At 32.3% G+C, this 19108-nt stretch overlaps 3 protein-coding genes across 3 annotated transcripts; 1 reads left to right on the top strand and 2 right to left on the bottom strand.

Moving 5' to 3' along the window:
• Window positions 1-3979: 3979 nt before the first annotated feature.
• Window positions 3980-5666, top strand: EDA35 (temperature sensing protein-like protein). Its single transcript, XM_007041060.3, has 2 exons — window positions 3980-4085; window positions 4477-5666. Exon 2 carries the CDS (start codon window positions 4520-4522, stop codon window positions 5522-5524), a length of 1005 nt encoding a protein of 334 aa, XP_007041122.2. The 5' UTR covers window positions 3980-4085; window positions 4477-4519; the 3' UTR covers window positions 5525-5666.
• Window positions 5667-6432: 766 nt separating this feature from the next.
• Window positions 6433-14810, bottom strand: LOC18607075 (DNA damage-binding protein 1). Its single transcript, XM_007041057.3, has 19 exons — window positions 14532-14810; window positions 14253-14301; window positions 14041-14100; window positions 13860-13951; window positions 13258-13309; window positions 13059-13121; window positions 12900-12949; window positions 12408-12483; window positions 11799-12008; window positions 11581-11687; window positions 11318-11426; window positions 10401-10601; window positions 10088-10303; window positions 9703-9813; window positions 9154-9429; window positions 8601-8875; window positions 7709-8057; window positions 7323-7607; window positions 6433-7176 (listed from the first exon to the last, which is right to left on the bottom strand). Exons 1-19 carry the CDS (start codon window positions 14633-14635, stop codon window positions 6595-6597), a joined length of 3267 nt encoding a protein of 1088 aa, XP_007041119.1. The 5' UTR covers window positions 14636-14810; the 3' UTR covers window positions 6433-6594.
• A 1792-nt stretch (window positions 14811-16602) lies between these two features.
• PSAK (photosystem I subunit K) lies at window positions 16603-17318 on the bottom strand. The gene is made up of 3 exons (XM_018114668.2): window positions 17128-17318; window positions 16950-17030; window positions 16603-16878 (listed from the first exon to the last, which is right to left on the bottom strand). Exons 1-3 carry the CDS (start codon window positions 17206-17208, stop codon window positions 16651-16653), a joined length of 390 nt encoding a protein of 129 aa, XP_017970157.1. The 5' UTR covers window positions 17209-17318; the 3' UTR covers window positions 16603-16650.
• Between the last annotated feature and the right edge of the window lie 1790 nt (window positions 17319-19108).

Raw genomic sequence — 19108 nt, 5'->3', positions numbered from 1 at the left:
GACATTGGACGTATCATCATTTTGTTTTCCTTTGGTCATGTTCTCATCAAGGTCCAAAATGTATGGTTCAATTCAAGTTACAATAATAAAATTAATGTTCAATTTTGAGAAAATTTTGTAAATTTTAGCTATTAAAATAGGTTTTTAATATGTTAATACAATAGTTTAGGAAAGGAAATTGATTAGAGTATCTCATAAATAGCAACAAAAATCCTCATAATTTCAAAATTAAGAGCATAAATAATGAGAAAAAAAATACGAGATTTTTATTTTTTATATGAAAAAAATCACGAAATGTCATGATAAAAAAATTAAAATTACAAAAATGTAGATGAAATTACCTCAAAGTAATAATATTTAGACGCTAATTTAATTAAAGACCAATTGTCTTTGGTGATTTATTTCCTTTATTTCCAAGTCCACCCCAAATTTTTTTCCTTTTTTCAAGTAAATTTTTCCCTATTTTAATTGTTGTTAATTTATTTTACGATATAATCATTACACAGTTCAACCTAGAAATTCAAATAGAATGTGAAGTCTAAAAAAGGGATTAAATTTTAAATTTAACATCATTTTCGTTGACTCCAAACAAAATATGCAACTTGGCTACCAAGAAAACTAAAAATTATTTAAAAAAACAATATTTACCACAAAAATATTTTATGTGCATTTTATTCGAAAAAAAAAAAGTAATGACTAGCAGTCTAAGTAAAGTGAATAATACTTTGACTAAATCACGAGAGGTTGGTAAGGCAAGACACCAATCTTTTCCTTATTTGGACTTTGAACTCATCTAATTGATAAAATATACATAGCCGCCGAAGAATTTATTTTTTGCATCTTAACCCCCCTTGACCTTAAGTTTTTAAATTTTGATTTTTATTCAAATACATCCTTACCTTAATGAAAAATTAACCATTGTAAAACTCAACACTACTAGGTATTTTATGCTATTGTGATAAACTGATATGATTACATAACAATTAACGTAATCACATGATAATTGACACAAAAAAATGTGTAAATTATGTCAATAGCTTATGTTATTTTGACCAAAAAAAAAACAATTAGGTATTATATCTAATAATAATTAATTTTTTTTGTTAAAGTTAAAAGTTTATTTAAGTGCAAATCAAAGATTAAGGACTCATTTGCATATCATATAAAATTAAGAACTTAATTAGAAAAAAACAATAGTTCAAACGGCCTAACAAGATTGAATGTTAGCAAATGAGTTGGACCTGATAACCATTGGATAATGTATACTATTTTCATTTTCCTTCTTTGAAAAAAATAAATAAAATTGGGGAGGAAACTGCAATTAAAGACAACTTTGGTAATAAAAACACTATGAACCCAAAGCAGGTGCCAGATTAAGATTGGATTATGTGACTTAAAGAAATAATGAAATGTTAGGTGTGACTTGTAGGTCTGACTAGCAGGAATCCGTCATATTCAATCACAATTAACAGCCTGATTTGGTCCCTAACTTGTCTTCCAATTTAATTAAGGTAATTATGGGCAACCGTGGATCATTGAATCAATGGAGACAACAAGATTTACGAGGAAATTACGAAAACAATTGGATTTTATTATTTTAAAAGATAATATATTTAGTATTGGCAATTTATACAACATTCAAAGAAAAACTTTAAAAATTTGTTTAAAGAAATTGAAATAAGTTTTTATTCTTCTATTCTATTTAATTAAATCATTGTATTTTTTTTTTAAAGAAAATTTGAGATGAATAGTGTTATTTAATTTGAGATAAATAACAAAAAAATTTTACATTAAAAGTTAAAAACCATTTTCGTACAATTGTACATGATATGCGATAATAAAAGGATCTTTTCTGTTGCTTTGATCATTATGGCAGACAAGACTAACTCCAATTTTTTTGTCCATTTTGCTTTGATAACTATACAGACAGAGTGAGGGAGAAAAGCAAGGTAGGACCTAATGTTGATGGCAACTCTTGTTCCTTGAATCAAAAGATTCTGGCTAGCTACTTGTCCTTGTCTTATCACCAGAAAGGCTTTTATCAATTTCCAAACCTGTGAAAAGTTTTGGCTTCCCATTATCCACATTGTAATTTTCTATGGCTATGCTTGCATTCCAAAAAAGGTTATCAATCGAGTCACCCATTTTTGATTGATGAAAACAAGATCCAAAACCATTGGTTGCTTCGCCTTTTCTTCACGATAGGAATTGGTTTTTCCCTTTCAAGGTATTAAAATTCAAATGATGTAGATTCAAACACTACTTCGTTTAATTATTTTCAAGTCTAAATCATATAGTTGTCAAAAATTTAAGTTCAAATTATTAATAGTAATTGACTTAAAATTCTAATATAAATCGTAATGATTTCATTTATATCTGATACGAGATAAAGTATTACAAAAACAATAAAACAAATATACAAAATTGACAAATCAATCAATTCTCGTTAAATTCAACTACCGATTGTACTAGATATTTACTTGGAGAAATTTTAATATACATATATATATATATATATATATATATTTGTTACATGATTCATGTTAGAGCAAAGGCAAAGGGAGGGGACTAATAGGGGTTCTCATGCCTCAAAAAATTTTAAAATTTTAAATTTTTTTTACATAATATACAAAAAAACCTTTAAATTATAAAAAAATCAAATAAACTTTTATACTTTTTATTGTGTTCAATTAAGCTATTGCATTTTTATTTTGATCAAAATAAACTCTTGTACTTTTTATTTTGAGTCAAATAAGTCCTTATAACTAAATATTGACTTAGTTAAAATCTCATTTATTATTTTATATTGCATGGCGTTGATGTAGCATGCTAAAATATCATAATTGATTATGATATGGTATGTTAATATATCATAACTGATAATGACATGATATGTTAATTTGACATGATAATTTAATCATGTAATATTTTTCATCATTCACATCAATATCATATCAATGTCATGTGGATATAAAACAATAATTGACATTTTTACTAATGGTAAGTAGTTAATTATTAATTATAAAAGTTTATTTGAATATTTTTAAATAGTTTAAGGACTTATTTGAGTATTATGTTTTTTTATATATATAAATTTTATAATTTTGATCCTTACAAATATTAAACTTCTAATATAACTGTTTTATAAATATTATTTTTGTCCCAAACATGAAATTTTTGACTCTACCACTGATCATGAATAGAACCAGCATTAGTGAAAATTGCTTTTTATAATGGGCCATTAATGACAAAACGAAAAATAGTAAAAGAGCATGAATCTTCTCCATTGTGATAAGATATGTCAATCAAATCTTGGATAACAAAGACCCCACCTATATATCTTCTAAATTCTTTTTAAAAATATAAAGAAAGAAAGAAAGATTGGGTAAGAAATAAGGACAATGATACATTTGTGAATGTGAGTATTAATCTATATAAATTGATTATCATTCGATTAATTTAATAGTTTTTTGGGTTTCGATATTAATTAGTTAGAGAGATAATTTATTTAATTATTTTGATTAACTTTTTATGTCCAAAATATATAATATGAACCAATAATAAAAATAAATGATTGATAGTATTATATATATATATATACACGATTAAATTAAAGGTATTTAGACTTTATAGTAAAATATTATCAACATTTTTTAAAATGTATTTTATATAAATATATTGATATTATTAATAATTAAAACTGATCAAATTGATTAAAATATATCAATTTCGATTTTTTTAAGTATAACTTGATCAATTTTAATTATTTTTTTATTAAAATTCAATTAAATTCGATTTTTAAAATTTTAAAATCAAATGAACAGAGCCAACATAATGTTGTATAATCAGAATATCTGGCCCAGAATTGAACCCAAATACATGGCCCAAGAGTAGTCATTACTGAGCAACTAGGTGGCCCAATCATTTTCTTTTTGGATCTCTATTTCGATTCTAAAGCCCAGTCGCTTTTTCTTTTTTCAGGATATTCTGCTTTCACCCTCTGCTTCCGCAAGCACTCTTCACTCTCTCTCAATCGTTCCGGCAACCCTTTTCTGCTGCCGTCGCCTGCAAAACCCTGAAAGGAGGTTAGCTCTTTGTTCTTTAATTAATTGTGATTAGGCAAAGTGTGGTTAGCACAATATTGGTTGAGAAAATTATATGGCTAAGAGAGAGAATTCATTTGTTAGTGCCAAGTACCATTGATTTGCGTCTGGGTTCCTTTTTAAATCGTAAAATTTCCTATGATTTTCAGTTGTTTCTCATCTCAAATTTGGTGTTTCCATAGACCCTTTTTATGGTTCTTTTTTGTTAGTTCGTTAATATCAATTACTCTCTTACCGATTGATTATGTATGGATGTATGTATGCATGTATTTGTGACTCTTCTTCTGTTGTTTGAGAATGTTGTTCGAGGGAAATGGTATATGAATTCATTGATGCTGAATTTGATCATGTTGAATTGGCTTTTTGACACCAGATAGCAAAGTTGAAAAGTCTTCAGTTACTGCATCATTGCAGCAATGAAGGAAGAAGAAGTAAATCGATGTCAGATTCAAGAATGGTACCCAAAATTTAAGTCAGTGTCAATTAGAACCCTCATTCACGAGCTTCCTGAATCATTTGTCCAGTACCTGCTTGATGATTCTGGACCATTTCTGCTCCCTGTTTCCATCTCAAATGAGGATGCCTTGCCAAATAGGATTCATAATCCTGAAGAGGAAGAAGACTATCAAGTATCAGAAGGATCTGGAGATGAAGCAGAACCTTCAGTGCCCCCTTCTTTCCCCGAACTTGAGTTGAAGATTAAGGAGTCGATTGAAACCTTAGGAGGTGCGGTCTTTCCTAAGTTGAATTGGAGTGCACCAAAGGACTCTGCATGGATAAGCACATCTGGGACTCTCCGTTGTGCTACATTCAGCGAGATTGCTCTCTTGCTTCGGTCATCTGACTCCTTAACCCATGATTTATGTCATGCATATGATTCATGCAGTGACAAAAACATGTCAAGACCCCCAAATTTCTTCCTTGCCCTTCGTAAGTGGTATCCATCTCTACGACCAGAAATGGAATTCCGTTGCTTTGTCCAGGGCCAGCACCTTGTTGGAGTTTCACAGCGGGAGGTCACTACATTTTATCCTGTTCTTTGTGAGAAGAAAAATGATCTTGAAATGTTGGTTAAAGAATTCTTCAATGACAATGTGAGGCTACAATTTGAATCAGAAGATTACACATTTGATGTTTATGTTACAAAGGATGAGCGTGTCAAGGTGTTGGATTTCAATCCTTGGGGTGCATTTACACTGCCTCTGCTGTTTACCTGGGAGGAATTGGAGCAAAAACCGAGAGAAGGAGATTGCTTGGAATTCAGAATTGTAGAGAGCCAATGTGCTGTTCGGCCAGGTTTGAAGACAGCGGTTCCATATGATTACTTGGATACTAGCCCCGGGAGTGGCTGGGACCAATTCCTGAGAAATGCTGATGAAGAATTGCAGCTACAAACCAGGTCTCCTGAAGCAGGAGCTTGAGGACATTCATTTTTGAGTTTTCAATGTTGATGTTGTAATAGTCATTCCTCCCAAGACATGTATCACCAAGTCAAATGCATGATCCAGAACTTCTACTTTGTTATCTAATGCATGATCAGTACTTTATTCAGGAACTGCAAAATTTTGAGTTCTTATTACGAGCCTCTAACAGTTGTGACTTTCCTTGTTGGTGTTCACCCTTTTCGATTATCTATGGTTGGTTTGATGGAAGGTGTAGCATACTTCAACCGCTCTGCAATGCTGCCTGTGACAAACTGACTAAGAAAAAACAGATTCGAGATAATTTTGATCGTACGCAGTGATCGAGTTGTCTTTCTCTTCTACTTTGTTACTGCATCTGTTTCTGCGAAGGAAGTAGTTTTCAAACATTTGAAGGACAAGCAAGCCTGTTTTGAGACTACCTCTAATGGTGCATGCGTGCCTTGAGAATATAACGTGCCAAGGCAGACGAAAACCGGACATCAAACTCTTTACATTTTCTTCATAGAAGAACCTCTTTTAACATTTTTCAATTTGAAATTCGTTGCAATAACGGCGAAAGAATTTCGGTACGCTTTTTTTTAACATGTAAATAGAATATTTCAATTTCACATCAGATATTAAATAGATAAAAAGATCTTAAAAAAAATTATAAACGTAAATGATATCAAAACAGTCTACGTCCAACGTTTTAAAAATCGAACAAAAAAGATTTAACTCTTCGAGAAGAGGTTAATAATCCCGTGGCAAGGCTAAATATCAAGATAAAACTCTCCACAACAAAATAAAAAGTATGAAGTTACAGGAATACAAAGATGATCGGACTTCGGATGTAGAGAACTTCAGAACAGAGCCAAAGAGATGGAATTCCTTGAGAACTGCCAAATCAATAGCTATGGGAGTGGTCATCAAGTGCAAAAGAAATGTCATATGAACAACGAGATGATAAAATTATAATACAGATGCATCTCAGTTTTCAAAGAAAATGCAAATCTTCTTCTACGCATGCCAATAAAAAGGGTCTCTAAACAAGGCCAAACAAAGAATAAAAAATTAAATTCAACAACCTATCAGTGCAACCTCGTCAGTTCCTCAACTCTCTTGGAAAGCTCCTCCACTGAAACACTCATCGCCTTGGAAATCTCCTCCATCTTACCACGGCTCAGATCAAGGAATGATTCGATCAAATCACCATCCAGAAAGTTTTTGGCTTCCACAGTTTTCTTCTCGTTGTTGAATGATCTCCATTGTTCATGGCTCAGCCCTCCAACACCCTTTATTACCTTTCTTAAGTTCGATTGGAGCTTCTCCAAAAAGGCATACTGCTCATGAGGAAGTGAAGCAATGACACCGATGACACCGTTAACGGTGCCAAAAATAACAGTTGGAATCTGGCCTACATCAGAATCTGGCAATCGCATAACAAGGGAACCATGACAGAATCGGTTGACAAATTCCCCAAGGTGGTACTCACCAACCACCTCAAGACGGCCCCGTTCCTCATCAGTGGCCCCTTCACTGTTCTTCCGAACTGTGAAGAGGTTGAAGTTGTTTTCAGCACCAAGATAGATGTCATCATCAAGAATCTCAACAGCTGACATCCAGTTAGCATTATAGTCACGGGCTCGTTCCTCAATTGCACCTTCCTCATGCTGTAATCAAATTGTGCACCAATTAGTAAGAACAGAAGTTGTTTGACATCTAAATCACTGGCAATGAAGCCAAGAAATGCACACAAACAGAAAATAAGCATGATTGCAAGTGAAGGCTTAGCAGAGTGTTTCGGAAGCCTAATTACTTTGTAGATTAACAAGGATATTGATTTCATCAGATCACCAACAACAATGAAATCCCCACGAGTTTGTACATAGAGGGCAAGTATGTGGCCATGATGTCCGCATTCAGATTGCAGTTCCCGGGTGCCATCCTCCCGAAGCATCCACTTGTACAGCTGGATTTTTTGATTAATAGCAGCCAGTAGTTTGCCGTTGAAAGCACTTAGAGAGTAAACTGCCCCCTTAGTTTCCTTTTCGGCAATAAGCTGTAACTTCCCATCTTCAACAATGAAAACCAATATACGGCCCTGTGAAGAAAGTTAAACATTGAAATTAGAAATTTTCATATAAAAGCCTTTGATTTAAAAACAAAAACTAAAAAGAGTAAAAAACAAGAATGAAATGACACCTTAGTCGGCTCATTTTCTTCTGGCAAAACATATGCAGTCCCCACACAATAATATACATTAGGATCATCTGAGAATGAACAGCTCAGTATGGAGCAACCATACTCAAAAGTATCAAGAGGGTAGGTCGAAATGAACTCAAAGGTTTGATCATCTAACAGGCGGATAAAATGCATTTCAGATTCGTCAGCACTAGGCTGGTTTTTCAAACTACATATTGCAAAGGTCCGAGACTGTTCCTGATGGCAGATGCGACGAGCATGCTCCCCAAGTGGGATAGAGCGAATGTGAAGCTTCTGGATATCATCAATAGTGCCAATAGTAAGTTCACCTTCTTTCGCAATGGCAAGGCTGGTGAAAAAAGACAGTAATAAGTACTCCTAACCCAAGTATGTCTTTAAGAAAGAACTCTAAATAGTAAAAAGCTTATTTGCCAGCACTAAACTTCCAAACCAATCAATGCTAGTATCTGGTCATTAGAGCACTAATACTACAGAAATTGACCTTCAATAGGTTACTTCAGACTGGAGCTAGTATTACATAGCAAAGAATTGCAGAAGCAGAAGGTATTACATATTATGAATAATAAATGCTACACACATGTTTCATATACAAGTTTACCTCAATACTGAGAGAAACTATGCAGTATGATCAAACAATGTAAATTAAGCCACTTCTGAGCACCAAATTTCAGATTAATAATATTAGTCTGTTAGCCTCTGTCATATGCACCGCAGCAAAGCTTAATTTTGCATGCAAAACCTTCTGAATTATGGGAAAAAATAACTTGGTCTAAGGATAGACAGAACTTCAAATGAACCAATATAACGAGAGAAATATTTTCCTTTCAAGTTAGAAAAAACAGATCTACGAAAAAGAATAGGAGAAGCATACCTATCTGGAAAAGCAGCAGAGTTAAAAGGGCACATATGACTGACTTCCTTCAGATTGACATTGCTGTAGAGTAGTTTCTTGTTACTACTATAAATGACAGTTGGCCTATCAGATGCGGCAAATACATGGGTGGTATTCTTAGAGGAGAAAGTACGAAGCGTTATGGGCTGGGTCCCAAGAGAAACCTTTTTCCTATCTGTTAACTCACCACTACTCATGTTCAATTGAAAATTTAGAAGATGACCATCTCCAAGGGCACACAACAAGTAAGAGATCTGCAAAAGGAACAAAAAGACTTTTAAACATAGGTATGACAACATAGTTAACTAATCAAGAACACAGAAAGACAAATGCCAAATATCATAGTTCCACATGGCCAGCACGGTCTTAACTGCAGTGCTCTTATTATACAAGTTTGAGATGAATAATCAATGTATTGCTTTGCAGCTAGGCCAACATTAAAACACTTAGCAATATCACACACATCATAAGAGAAGCTAAATAAATCAGTGAGATAAGATTAAAGCTGAAGAAACATCAAATAAACTCATACCCCTTCAAAGGAGCAAAGAAGAACAGAACGAGGAATAATCTCTCCTCCCAATTGCTCCTTTGTGATGAGATTCAGGTCAGGGAGTGAAAATATCCTCACACTTATATCTGTCCACATTCCAACTGCAGCCAGCTGACTGTAGTTAGAGTTCTCACCGATGGGGTTAATGTCAAGACATGAGATTTCATACTCCAGCTGCACATGTTTTACTTGTGTCAATGTGCCATCACCAATTTCCAAATAAACCAAATGACCACCCCCTGTTGCGAGTAAAACCTGTAATACAAACAATGCAAAGACTTAACTAGAAGTCCCTTATATAAAAGGCATTTGTGAAGAGTAGAAAGGCAGAAGAAGATTTACATCAAGCTTTTCCATTGCAAAACCATCTCAAAAAAGGACAAAATTATCATTGGAAAGAAATAGGAAAGATTATTATCATTAGAAAAAGATAGGAAAAAGGCATTTGTTTGTATAAACATGTTTTGAAACCTACATACAAACAAAACTGCCAGTCTCGACATTTTAGAAAGGGATAGGAAAAGGTACCTGGGTGGCATTAGCAGTGGCAACATTGACTGAATACCCAGGTGGAGCATTCCATTCATGCCGTAGCTCTCTAGATATTGAACTCACAAGCCTTACAGAGCTTGAAGTGACCTGCCATGATGCTCATCAGTTGGCATGAAGTACATATAATATTTTTTTGTCATAAACATATTGCTTGCTCTTACTATCAACAGGCAAATCATATGAGCTAGTGATCATCTAATAAAACTCTATTCGCAGGGCAAGTAAAACTACAAAAAAGAAAAGCTAGAGTATGTAGATGCTAACACTGGCTTAAATGAAAACAGCAACGTTACACAAATAAACTTCACCTACTGTATGCTCATGCAATGATTGCTGCCAACTTGATGGCAAAAACTCTCACCTGTACAAGTTGATTGTAAACAGCATCATGGCAGAACAATGTCTGCACTTGAGAATTAAATCCCTCAATCTCTGTTTCTTCCAACTCATCCTCAAGATTCATTGCCAAAATACGCGTCTCACTAATAAAACTAACAACCAGGAACGTGTCAAATGGATCATCTGTAGAGGATCTCAATGACCACATTCCTTTGATACCTTGAAGTTCTACTGAGGCCTATAACATGCATAACAGTAACAACATGTAACTTATGTGAATATAAAAAGGTTAACTTTATTAAGCGTAAAGAAATTCCTTAAAACACAAGATGGACCTGTTCATTGATTCCTATTCCATTTCGAACTATGCGAAGGGAACCATCCTTATAAGCTCCAGAGCAAGTTACAACTTGACCCTGCCCTTGCCTCTCAAGGTCAACCACACAAAAGTCAACAATAGGCCCCAAATTGACATACCTCTCCAAAACTTCTACATATGAACCTTTTGCATCAGGTTGTAGATTTAACTTTATCAGCTGCATTGATTCCATAACAGAATGTCAATACATTATCACAAATGACATTATAATGATGACGAGGTGAAAAGCATGGGTCAGGCAGCCTAGTCATTAAATATTTACATACAAGTATGTGATCACATATGACACTTCACTCACATCTGTATCGTATCAAGCAGGTCCAGAAGAGGCCAACATAAGAAAACATCCTTGGGGCATTGGAAAGTGTTCTTCAATTGAGAGGAATATTACTCTTACAGTGAGTTTGGATAGAGGGAGAGTAGAAGAGTAGATCGAAAGAGAGTAAAGGGTTTTTTCTTTCTAATTTGTTTGGGAGTTTTCCATAAGGGAGGGGGGAGAAAGTTTGGAGTTGAGCATGAGTATCATAACTCCCTAAAAACCTCACTTTTTTCAATTACATCAACCCTTCTGATTTGAGAGTAGAGTACTCCATATAATTATCAACTTGTGACCCCTTCTTTACCCCTCAGTTTATTTTTGGTAATTATATTGAATCATGTTGTAATGGTAATAGCGCATAGAGCATAAACTAACTGGAAAGTAGTTTGCACTTAATTGAACTAAGGTCACACTCAGAACATATAAGTTATTTCATTCATGTAGCTTGGGAAAACAGTATAAAATCGAACTCAAAAAGTTCAGAGATAATAAATGTATCATGAGATAGCTTTATAGGACAAAAAAGTCAAAAGTAATATTCATGTCTACCATACCTGTGAATCTCCATAACTTGAGCCAATATAGACAAATGCGTTATCAAGATATGATATTGTCGATGCAATGGAAGTTTCCCCCAAGAGTTCGATTTTGAGCCCAGTAACCCTGCAAGATGCACATGAATAACATATTCTTAAGAATGCCCCAGTAATGCACCCTGTCTAGAACCAAACCAAGCTTTGATATGTTCTTTCAATCACAAAATATCTTCTACTGTTCAATAACAAACATTTAAAAAGAAGAATGAAAGCTCACTCACTTTTCTTTCTCATGGGTTATGACAAGCAGGTGAAGAAGGCCAGCATGATCGCCAAGCAAATACCTAGAGCCATCAGCATCAACTCTTCCATAGGCTTTTGTAATTGACTAGAAGTACACATCAAATATCAGCAAGAAATGTCAAATCTACAAGGAATTACTGTGAAGATCCTTTAGAGAACTTATAAAAATTAAGCAGTAAGTCCATAGGTGACCTACAGGTCTGATTGGGATTGCTTTGAATGCATTCGCACTGCAATAGACAATTGTTTCTTCTCCAATAATAAGGACACCACAGAGAGGTGGGGGTACAGGTATGAGCAAATCAGCTCCATTGTCAAGATTGTTTTGGGACCATGGTCCCTCGACAAAGTCCTTCTCCTTTAGAGCAACCTCATATGTTTTAACGTGACGTGCATCTTTATTGTCCTGTATGTAAGAGCACAAAATAAAAGGCAACAGAAACAATTATCCCAGTGTATCTGTGTTGTTTACATGATAAAATACAATCCATGAAATAAATGCAAGAGAACTAGACCATTACCAACAAATACAGCTAACAAAATGACAATATCCTATTGACTCGAGCTTAATAACAGGCAAAAACTCAATCAAATTACTTCTGTATTGTAAAATTCAAGCACCAGTTACTACTATTTCCTTTTATTATTTTTAACTAAGTTCAGATTACTTAAAAAAGTCTTAGCTCAAGGCAATAAAATTTAGAAGTTTTGTGCCTAAACTTGGAAAATGTTAAAAAAAGAAAGAAAAAAAGAGATAATGCACAAATCTAGAATAAAGATATGCATTTAGAAAGAAAATTGGGACCTGGTATAAAACTACGATTGTAGGCTTTGAGCAACCATATAGAAACTTGATGTCCAAAACTTGAAGTTCCTCAAGCCTGAAAAACAAATAGCAGTCATACGGAAATAAAATCAAGGACACCAATTTAAATGAATATCTAATGCTCTTAATTGAACATAATAACTTTGTTTTGATCAGTTAAAAGATTTATTGACAGCACAGAAAGAGGTAATATAAAGAAACAATCAGATGCTCATTGAAATACAAGCCATGGCCCAAAACTAATTTGAGCTACTGCAGCATTTAATCTATGATAAACAGTTTATTGCAACAAAAGTGAAGCAGTATGTAAGAAAAATTAAATTTAGGGTTTACCAAAACTGTGGTTCATCCAGCATCTACTATTCACTCTTGGTTAGGATCATAACCAATCTCTTTACTTACTAAAAAAGAACCTTGTATTGATCAGAATGACTGGAGAAAAGAAAAACAGAAGAAGAAGAAGAAGAATACCTTATATTAAATGCTTCTTTGAGTTGCCCTTTATTATCAAAAGGAATAACCTGAGAAAACCACAAAAAATATGATGTACAACTGTCTCAAGAAATGAGAATAATAAACAACAAATTATATAGACTTGAAGTAGGAATTTGCCACACCAAGTGTGCATACCTTAAAAAGCCCATCATATAGATGGAGTCCAATTAACCTACAATCAGGATCTATTATGCCAATCTGTAGAAAATGGAAAGAAGGGGGAAGGAGTCAATGAAAAGAATTTTGCTGAAGGATGCAACAAAAAATAAACTTTGCATTGTTGAGAAACATTTGTACCCACCACAAGAATCACTTTGAAATAAACAATAATTACCTGTCCATTGTCTGTGGGTCGACCAATACGGTCTGAAACATCCCCCATTGCTCTGCAGGTAACAGCCTATGATCTTAGCTCAAAGAATGTTGCTCAAAGAAAATCAGAAACACACCCCACAAATTCTTATAGACATCATCATCGCCCAAATTGCATCAACAGAAGAAGACTTTGGAGAAAAGAACGACCACAATAGACAATCTAAGAAAGAAGATGGACCACTGTTGTCTTCCACCTTTTCCTCTTTTTTAACAAAAATAGTAATTTAACAAGAATCACACAGCAGACAGATGAGATAAATTCCCCACGGCTTCATACACAGTACAGATCACCTCTGTCTAACTTCATAAACAGATGTGATGTTGTTTGTGATTAGAACCACCAAGAAAAATCATACCTAAATTTAGGGAAATAAAAACAAACAAAAACAATAGTCCCACGAGAGAAACCGATGTGAGTTAGATGCCAAAACTAATTGTTCAAGGCAAACTGAGTGCTATAACATAAAGTATGCACACATAAAGTCTGACTAGTTTAAGGATGAGAAAATGAACCATACGAAAATAAATAAGTAAAACATATATTTTTTTCTTTTTTCAAACCTTGTAATAAGCTCGGATGTCTCAGCATCCCATTGAAGAACACAGAACTTGTATCGCTCTGTTGCAATAAATAGAAAATCCTGAGCTTCACCCTGTTACAAAATGCACAACTTATATTAAATTAAATATTATCCGGCTCGACTCTGAAAGAATATTTAGAATAACAAAGATATTTACTCACGTGTGGACGGAAAAGTTCAAGTGTTGCAATTCTTCCATATATTGGCACATCTAACATCGGCTGAAACATGAAAAATGCAATTCTCAAAATTTATTTTTTCCTAACCAGGAAAGACAAAAAAAACCATTTCTAATTGTGCAGTGAAAAGAAATATGAAAAGCCACTAATTTTCATATTTTATTTCATCTCCAACCAGAAATTAAACTAGACACCTGCAATCCTTGAGGAGTAAGCAAATGGATTTCAATCCGAGTACATTTCCTGCAAGCAGAAGAATACTTAATCGAATTAGTAATTATAAGTTGCTGGACTCAAATTCCTCGCTATTAATCAATAAAAACCGAAATTGCACAGCTACGTTAAAACCCTAGCTCTTGTATTATCGAAAAATAAACAAATAAGGAAAAAAATTCAAGAAGTGAAAATTAGGGCAAAGAAATTATAATCAGAATGGAAAAAAGAAAGAGAGGGGGCCCGGAAAGCAGACATACGCAATGATGAGATTGAGCTCTTGAGGGCTGGTGAAGTTGCCGACGCAAGAGTGAGTAACGTTGGTAGGCTTGTGCGCCGTCACCACGTAGTTCCATACACTCATTTTTCCTCTTCCGGCAGATCTCTGGTTGAAAGGGGGGGAAGCCCTAGGGTAAGTCTGTCGCAACTGGCTTTGCTTCTGGAAAGGTTGCGAAGCTCAGCTTTCTTCCTCTAGCGACTTCGCTTCGCTGTTACAGTGGCGCTGGTGTTGCAGACAGCCGGTATTTAGGTAACACGTCATGGCTTCCCTTCGTTTCTAGTAGCACCACACCTTTTTTTTTTTTTTTTCATTTTTAGATTTAATTATTTTTTAAAAAAATACTCTTTTACTATTTTATTTATTTATTTTCTTATTTGAAATGTTCAAAAGTTTTTTTTCCTATTTAGATATTTAATATTTAATATTTTTATATTATAAATTTACTTTTCAAATAATTATTTACCTTTTCATATTAAAAAGTTTTTTAATATTTATATTATTAAAAAAATTTAAAATTTTTAAAAAGTTTTTCCATAATTAAAAAGTTTTTATATTAAAATTTTTTAATATTTTTATATTAAAAAGTTTTTTTAATATTTTATATTATTAAAAAGTTTTTCCATAATTCAATTGTTAATATATTTTATATTATAAAAAATGAAGTTTTTTGTATTTTAAATTCTTGATATTCTTACATTTTTATATTTTTTAAGAATTTACATTATATTAAAATTTAAAATATAAAATTTGTTATACATTTTTTAAATAATAATTTTATTTATTTTTATTATAAAAAATTTAAATTTTAATATAAAACATATCAAAATCAAAATTTTTATCTTAATTTTTATAAAATTTAAAAATAAACATACATTTAAGAACAGAAAGAGAAAATACACTAATACATATTCATCCGTTATGGTCTTTTAATTGTTAAATTAGATAACATATGTTAAAACAAATAATTAAATTACTAGTAATTTCAATTTCCAAATATAGTATTTAAAATATTTTTTCTTTTAATTTTTTTTTCAAATTGATTGACTTGTTCTTAAATATTGATTTAGATGTATCAACTCTTATCTATTTAAGAGTTAAGATTGAGATATTTGCATAATAGGGTCCGTACTTTGTGTCATGAATTTTAAGATGAAGTGAGTTTTAAGTATATAAATATAAGCTTTTCATAATCAATTAGATATATTTTTTAAATTTAATATATGGACTTATGACAAATGGTATAAGAGTAGACTTTAGATTTTTACTTACGTGAGATCCATAAAACATATAAGAGTCAAGATAAACTCAAACTAATGTAAAAGTCCTTCCCTTTTACATATATTAATTGTATAAATATAGATTTTTCATCACTTATCGGATGTATTTTTTAAGTTTAAAATGTGAGTTTATAACATTTCATAGTTGAAATTTGAGACAAAATTTAAATAAATTTTTTAGATGGAATTCGAAAAGTTTTGTTATTTTAAATATTCAGTAAAATTAATTTTAAAAATAAAATTAATAAATTAATCATATTCAATAAAGATATCAATAATATATATAAAAAATTAATTAAAAGTATTTTTTATATACATAATTATATCACTGCTTATTAAACGTCAAAAACTGTATTTCTATTTTTCAATATATATATTTAAACTTCTTAAAATTTTAATTTAGTCTTTTAATGTATTTAATTTGAATTTAAATTTTATATTTTATTTAATTATTTAAAAACAAAAAACTCAAACTCGATCCAAAAGCTCCGATGCCTAATGGGCAATTGGCCCAAGAGACCAAAAAGATGTAGGCTGATTTAATTGGAAGCCCATGTTTACTTTCTCTTCCAATTTTCTTTTATTTTTTTTAAATTTTCTTTTTTCTTCAACATGACCATCACGAAACCAATGCATGTAAGAAGCAAGCTGAATTTGCTTATGATCATCGAGATTCTTAATTGCTTGTTCAAATTGTTGTGGCTCGAGGCTGTGAGGAGATAGTAATGTAAAATTATGAAAAAAATATCAGTAAAATAAAATCGAGAAGCTTGGTTCAAATAAAAAAGAACAGTGCTTAAATTTTATTTTATTTTTAAATTTTTACAGAGCACCAATGTTCTTAAGGCCTAGAACAATCCCAACACCAATAATGTGGCCAACAGAGCCACAAGCCAAGGTGTCTGCGAGAGTAAAACCAGCAGGGTCACCAGTCTGCAACCCGGAGTCCCTTGCTTCGAGCTTCAGCCCAGCAGTGGCCTTCCTGTTTGCTGAGGGAGCCAACCCAAATCTCCCAGCAAAGAGCATAAGGCTTGTTGTTGTCACCATTATCTGTCCCAACACCCCAAATATCAGTCAATCAAGAACTAAAAAGATCTGAAAACAATCAATGAAATCCTCACCAAATTTGTGGGAGAACCAATGTAACCACAGCGAGCACCCAAAGCTCCCTTCCCCTTGCGCCTCATTGGCTGAACCGCTGCCTGCGTTTTCCACACAATTAAACTAGCAAGACTTATGAACTGAAAGTTCATACTAAACCTACAAAACCAGAAAGACCAAGTTGAAAGAATCACTAACCAGGCTCCTAACTGGAGCTGCAGAAATTCTGGGTCTTAGCCCACTGAACTGAGGGAGAGTGGTCATTGCAGTGGCTGCCATTTGCTAATCTCAAAGCAGAAGAAATGATAATCAAAAGCAGTTTCTCTCCCTCTGTTTCTAGTTTGACACTTCGATGATTTTTTCTTTTCACTTTGGGTTTAAAAGAGAACATAAACCTAGCAGACCCTTGGAGCCACATGAGCAATTTGTGGCTTTAGAAAGCCAGAATTGGATACACTTTGATACTTGTCGATGACTTGGCAGTGCTCCATTGGGTTCCTTCTCACTTGGATAAGGTTGCAGTTTTTCCTTTTCTTAAAGATTGATGGTTTTGCGTATATGCTGAGCTGGAACTGCTACAGTTAAAATAGTTAAGATTTAAAAGATGTCATTTTTCTACAATTCTCTTTCATTTTCCCCTCTTTTGTGGCCAATTGTTTCAACCATTGGAGTTAAGCATCAGTTTCGCATTTAATTTTTATTTTCTTTCATAAATTCAGAAAATAAGTGGTTGAGTTTATAGTTTTGAATTCATGTCGTAACCTTATCATCTATGATATTAGAGTATTAATAAATAAATAAATAAATATGAATACAACACGATTAATTTAATGTATGATAATTTAAAAAATATTTATAAAAAATTTGTTTATGTTTCAGTAGTCTAACCCAACATCCTAATTAGCTAAGCTTACGTTTTGAATCCTGGACATGATTATCATGTACAAAACACATGATTATGTCAACATGGAATCAGGTACATTGGCCCTGACTTTAAAAATCAAATAAAGGGGAAGAAATCTACACGTGAGAAAGAAAGTGTTTTTTGGCGTTCTAGAAAATGGATTTTGTTGTTAAGTAATTCAATTATACAAGAATGAGAGGACAAAATAAACAAATAAAAAAAGAAAGAGATTTAATTTACTATAAATTTGTTCTATTAGGGTTAGTTGGTCAAATTCCTAGAGGATTTTTAAACATAGTCTTCAAGCTTTATTTGTAATCTCCTTGAATCTCTATGGTGTCTTTGTATCTCTATCTTCAAGTTACAAAAATGTTATTATCTAACCCTAGATTTACACTTTGATTTAATTAATTACATTCTATAATCAAGAAGTCTCGAGCTATATTTGAAGGGAGCTAGGTGAGAAAAAAAATTTTATAATCTAGAGAAAATAGAGATAATGTAGGGTGCGCAGATCCTATTTTAAAATAAATATAATGAGAAATAAATTTAACCATTCATGACCTAATCTTCTAAGGTCTAAGTTTATACTCATTCTCATGTTTTATAATCACAATCAATAGTATAGAAATAAATGCAAGCTCAATGGCATTTGGTGATTTTGTGTGTTATTTGAGAAAAGTATCAATTAATTCACTTAAAGTGCTAAACTCAAATTATTTTGTATTTTTTTATTTTAATTTAGTGTTTAAGAATTCCCATTTTCAAAACACTTAAAGTAAACATTTTTACTCCTTTTACTTAAATAGAAATTCATTAAAATAACACTTTTCATTTTAAGACTTTCCATTTTAATTCTTTCCATAATTAAAACTCCTTTTAATTTTGAAAAACTCTTTATTTTAGGTAAACTTCCTAAAACATTTTTACAACAATATTTTAATTTCTAACATTTAGATCATGGATTAGTTTCCTAAATTGTATCTTATTCAAGTTACCTAAATGGTGACTTAACAAATTTTGAAAACTTCTAGTCAAACCAAAATTTTAAGAAAAGTTTAATGCTATCACATAACTTTAGAAATTTCTTTTAAAGTAGGAAACTATTTCCTATGAATTTTTTAAATTAAAATGTTATCCTTAATTTTAAGAATTTCTTTTAAACTATGAAACAAATTCCTATTATTTATGAATCACCAAAAATTAAAATTCTATCTTTAATTTTAAGAATTACTTTTAAAGTAGTAAACAATTTCCTATTCTTTATGAATAGTC

The sequence above is a fragment of the Theobroma cacao genome, chromosome 2 (genome assembly GCF_053813885.1).
Source record: "Theobroma cacao isolate CCN51 chromosome 2, ASM5381388v1, whole genome shotgun sequence".
Lineage (NCBI taxonomy): Eukaryota > Viridiplantae > Streptophyta > Magnoliopsida > Malvales > Malvaceae > Theobroma > Theobroma cacao.
Note: the sequence above shows the minus strand (reverse complement) of the source record. Positions and strands in the feature narration are given on the sequence as shown.